We start from the raw sequence: 4,896 nt of genomic DNA on the forward strand, positions 1-4,896 counted from the left end.
CAAACACATTTTTCCCGAGGAAATGACAACACAAATAGAGAACAAAGTTTGTCTCGGTGGCTTCAACATAGCAGGAGAAAAGTAAGGTCACCTCCAGGCTATGTATGTATCGGTTTCGATTAAGAGGGCATAGTTTTGTCGTGCTTGATTGCCTGGATATTTTGTAGGGGGAAAAGTAATACAAAATAACGACTTTCATAGATACATGATACCCCCCCAAAGATGCATAAAGCAGTATAAACTAACAAGAGTAAATCTGTGAAGGAAGACACACTGCAACTAACGACTAAACAATCACAAATCCACCAACCAAAGGGAGAAAAAGGAGAAAAATAAATAAATGATATAAAAAACAAAAAAGCATAACAATATATAAACAAACAAGTAGCAAATGTATGAAGGAAGAAATACTACAGATAACGACTCAACGACTCAACAATCACAAATCAATCAACCAAATCGAACAAACATTTAAACAACAATGAGGCTTGTTAAACTGTGACATCAAATCGTTAAAGCTGAGAAAACAAAAACACACAAGCAGCTCGACAAACACATGCCAATACAGGGCTATGTGTGATATGTGCGAAGACGCAACTAAACTAAATTACATCGAGGCCGAAATACTGCTACTAACGACTAAACAATCACAAATCAATCAACCAAACCGAACAAACATTCAAACAACAGTGAGGTTTGTTAAACCTGTGAAATCGAAGAGTTAATGCTAAGAATACAAAAACACACAAGCAACTCGAAACACAAGAAAACTGTCGCACGAACGAATCCAAAACACTGACCTTGCCATAGCCTACTCCAGCACCCTGAATAGAAGAGAAGGAGAAGATGAAGCAAGAGATTGAATACACATTTTACACAGCTACACAGGGAGGACGTCTGACAAAAGATCCGCCAACATAAACAAGCCGGTACAGGGTATAGTGTGTGACAGATGAAATGCAAATTTTAAAAAATGAAAATAAAAGTGAGTTTCAGGGAAGCAGGCACACTCCTCCGTGTAAAAAGTTCTGCTCATCGTCTTAGATCTGGGGAGGCTCTTATATGGGACCCCCCCCCCCCCCCCATCCCTCCCCCTCCGCCTGCTTGTTCAGATACAATAGATAAACCACCTGGATGATATCTACGCAAAGAGGGATTTTTTTGTGAATTATGTTTGAAAGAACCACATGTGGCTTTTTATGAATTAATGTTAAAAGCAAAATTCAAACTGTTGATTTTTGGTATATGCCCATGGGGAGGAGTGTGCCTTGAACACAGAGCAATAACAATGGGGAGGGTGGATACATTTAAAGCCAAGCTACAAGCAACACTTTTAAAAAAAATGCCACACTGACCTTGCCGTAGCCGCCGTAGCCGCCATAGCCGCCGCCATAGCCGCCGTATCCCAGACCGCCGATGCCCCCGCCGATGCCCCCGCCGTATCCCCCGCCGTAGCCGCCAAGACCGCGTCCATAGCCACCGCCATAGCCGCCGCCATAGCCGCCATAGCCGCCGCCATAGCCGCCATAGCCGCCGTAGCCGCCATAGCCGATATTACCGGCAAAAGCTCCGACCAGGAGGCAGCAAAGAACGGCGATGGTACCCTGCTGTAAAACGCAAAGCAAAGAAAGCGTGCAGGATGGTGTTGGAGGCTGAATTTTATTTTACAAGGATACAGATTTAAGGCTAGGCCTTTTCTTACAATCTGTCCTTGTGACGACAAACACACAAAACAACAAAACTATCAATTTCTATTAAAACAGAAACATTATAGAGGTTAAAAGGAGAGATTATGAGTGGGTGACGGGTGGGGGAAAGAAGGGAGGGGGGGGGAGAGAAAGAGGGGGCGGGGGAGAGTGAGAGAAAGAGATAAAAGAGACAGCAAACAATTGTAAAGAATAATTTCAAACAGAAAGCACAGAAAGTCAATGTTACGCGGTTAGCAGAAGTGGAATGGCAAGATAGGGAAACAGAAGGAACAGTTTGAGTGAAAAGTGCGCGTGTCGAGTTTAAAAAAAATCTTGGTCGAAATCACGCTGAAAGAATCGTAGCTAAAGTGAGAGGAAAATGCTAATAACCGACGCGCATCCTGACAGTTTTGTGAAGATGCCTTTCTTTTTAAGAATATACAGCAAATAGAAGGGACAAATAAAGAGAGATTGAGAGAGAGAGGAGAGAGACAGAGACAGAGAGACAGAGAAAGAGAGAGAGAGGGTGAGAGAGACAGACAGAGAGAGAGACAGAGACAGAGAGAGACAGAGACAGAGGCAGAGAAAGAGAGAGAAAGAGAGAGGGAGAAAGAGAGAGAACTCAGAACTCAGAACTCAGAAAATTTAATCGCTCAAACTTGAAGGTTCATTGCGATGGGGAGGTTTGGGGCGAGGGAGACAATTTCGAAATCAACAGGCGTTTTACATTGTACAGATGTTTACCCGACATGGTATTTTCCGCGTCAGTTTTGATCTTGTATTGAGAGAGAGAGAGAGAGAGAGAGAGAGAGAGAGAGAGAGAGAGAGAGAGAGAGAGGGAGAAAGAGAGACAGACAGACAGACAGACAGACAGACAGACAGACAGACAGACAGACAGACATAGAGAGAGAGAGACAGAGAGAGAGAAATAACGAAAGAGAGCGGGAGAGACGGATAAGAAGGAAAGGGGGAAAATAAAACCCAAAAAATGGCAAAGGAAAATAAGGACAGAATCGGAGAAAATAAGTGATAAAATGCGAACTAAAAACAAAAACAAGGCAAAACGAATGGAGAAAAGGAAAATAACACACACAAAAACAAGTAAACAAACGAACATATCAAAATAAAGAAATTAAGGACACTATGGTGTGTGTTTCAAAGACAGTTGGATGGAGTTAGCAGAGACTGCCATCACAAGAAGGGAAACGAAAGTGAAAAGCAAAACAAGAGAAGAACCGAAGCCTTCAAAAATCCTTAAAGGCACAGTAAGCCTCCCGTAAACCATCACAGATACGGTCAGGCTTTTACACACAGTACAAACACCCTTTCATTTAAACACTCACCAATTGAGAACATCCTAGGTGCCCTCCGTAAAGAGCGAACAATTTTCAAAGAATTTATTTTTGCGTGGTTTATCTTACCCCTGAGCCATCGTGAACCCGTGTGATCCAGTTTTCCTTTTTCACAATGCAGTCGTCAGTTAGTCATGAATGCGACTCGATGTGAGCTTATCTACAATAGCACGTTTTTTATGCACGAAACAACGGCTGTGGTTCACAAGAACTCTAGCGATGGCTTTTGACTGTTGAGAGGAACGGCGATTTGCACTGATAAACCTTCGTCTGCTACGACCCTTGCGTGACCCTGCTTCCGGGCTTTTCTTTTTTTTAAACTTTCACAACTTCGAATTGTTCTGATCTTGTCTTGATGAAAAACGAATTCTTTTATGATTAAAGAATGTTTGTGTAACAAGCTGTCAATTTATTATTTAGATTTTAAAAGTTAGGTCTAGCGCAAAAACGAGGCGCCGTTGTTGTTAACGAACAAGTCTACGAAAATAAATTCTTTGAAAATGTCTCACGCTCGACAGAAAGCAGCCAGGATGTTCCCGTTCGGTGAGCGTTCAAATGGAAGTATGCTTGTACTGTATTTAGACGCTCGGGGAGCTCTGTGATGGTTTACGGGAGGCTTACTGTGCCTTTAATAGTCTCGAATTGAAGTCATACTGACGAGAAGGTGGTTATGCTTCAGAAACAGGGAGAGACAAAAACAGGGGGACAAATGAGAAAAGATAGAACGAGCAGAACATTCTATATCAGTAACGGAAACTGAAAGCTAAAATTAAAACAAGAGAAGAACGAATGCCTTCAGAAGGACAAGTTATCAGAAAAAGAAGATGCCTTACAATGACTGCGAGAGTCAGTAGTTTGGTTTCACAAGCAAAAACAAAAGCATACACAAACTTTTAAAAAAAAGAAGAAGTGAGATGGTAGAGAATTCTATGCAAGTAACAGACTTTGAAGAAAAGAGCAAGAAAAGAACGGAACAGTTTTCAGCTGAAGAAGATGTCTTACCATGATGACGAGTTGGTGGTTTTGCTTCAGCAGCAGAAGACAACGACGGAAGAAGCTGAGGAAAGGCGTCTTGCTCCTGGTCACTCCCTCTGGGCCTTTTTATCCAACCCGAAGTCTAGCTCGTAAACTTTTACTGTCATTATTTATTCCGCTCCTCGAGCGTTTGCCGTGCTCCTAGAATTTACTGCGGGACTTAAAACGCCGCCATTATTTGACCTGTGTGCTTGCACTCGTTTTTCTGGATCGGCGTTTCGACGGAGCTGCTTTGCCTGTCCATGAAATATGCATGATTATGAAATTTTGTGTTGCAGCTTTTAGGAGGATGAGGTTCATTTTACAAAGGCTTATTGTCACGGTCGGACTTAGCAGAAGGTCGCTCTTTACTATTCCTTCTTCTTTGAAATAACGTTATGCTATACATGAATAATAATGAGGTTTGTTTCTTGTGCTGAGCGGCCAGGCATAATGGTCGTAACTATTTTTATGTGCAGTGCAGTTGTTTTGTCAGTTATTCTCCTCTTTATCTGTTCTATCGTCTTTCTTCTTCTTTTTTGTGTGTGTACTTTTGTGTTTTTTGTGCCTGAAGAAGACCCTTAGGTCGAAACGTCGCTGTTATTCGTTCCGTGTTCGTCATTTTAACGTGAGTACATTGCTTTTTGGTCTCTTTATTTTTTATAAGTCATTTTATCGCATGGAATCTTCTAAGGATGAAAACAACTTTGCATATGTTTTGGTTTAAGGATCACGATCTTGTACTATTATTCGTAGACAGGAGTAGTGTTATGTGTGTGTGTGTGTGTGTGTGTGTGTGTGTGTGTGTGTGTGTGTGTGTGTGTGTGTGTGTGTGTGTGTGT

At 41.9% G+C, this 4,896-nt stretch overlaps 1 protein-coding gene across 3 annotated transcripts in view; it reads right to left on the bottom strand.

Moving 5' to 3' along the window:
- The window catches only part of LOC138969273 (uncharacterized), a 5,192-nt gene extending 990 nt beyond the window's left edge, over nucleotides 1-4,202 (bottom strand). Inside the window, exons 1-3 of one of the 3 annotated variants that reach the window (XM_070342024.1) lie at nucleotides 4,043-4,202; nucleotides 1,356-1,607; nucleotides 801-824 (exon numbers count right to left, since the gene is read on the bottom strand). In XM_070342024.1, coding sequence (XP_070198125.1) covers nucleotides 801-824; nucleotides 1,356-1,607; nucleotides 4,043-4,045 — 279 coding nt within the window. In that variant the 5' untranslated portion in view covers nucleotides 4,046-4,202. Of the gene's footprint in view, nucleotides 1-799; nucleotides 825-1,355; nucleotides 1,608-4,042 lie in introns of all 3 variants that reach the window. The other 2 variants (XM_070342023.1, XM_070342025.1) reach the window with 2 other exon arrangements.
- Nucleotides 4,203-4,896: the final 694 nt, after the last annotated feature.

The sequence above is a fragment of the Littorina saxatilis genome, linkage group LG6 (genome assembly GCF_037325665.1).
Source record: "Littorina saxatilis isolate snail1 linkage group LG6, US_GU_Lsax_2.0, whole genome shotgun sequence".
NCBI lineage: Eukaryota > Metazoa > Mollusca > Gastropoda > Littorinimorpha > Littorinidae > Littorina > Littorina saxatilis.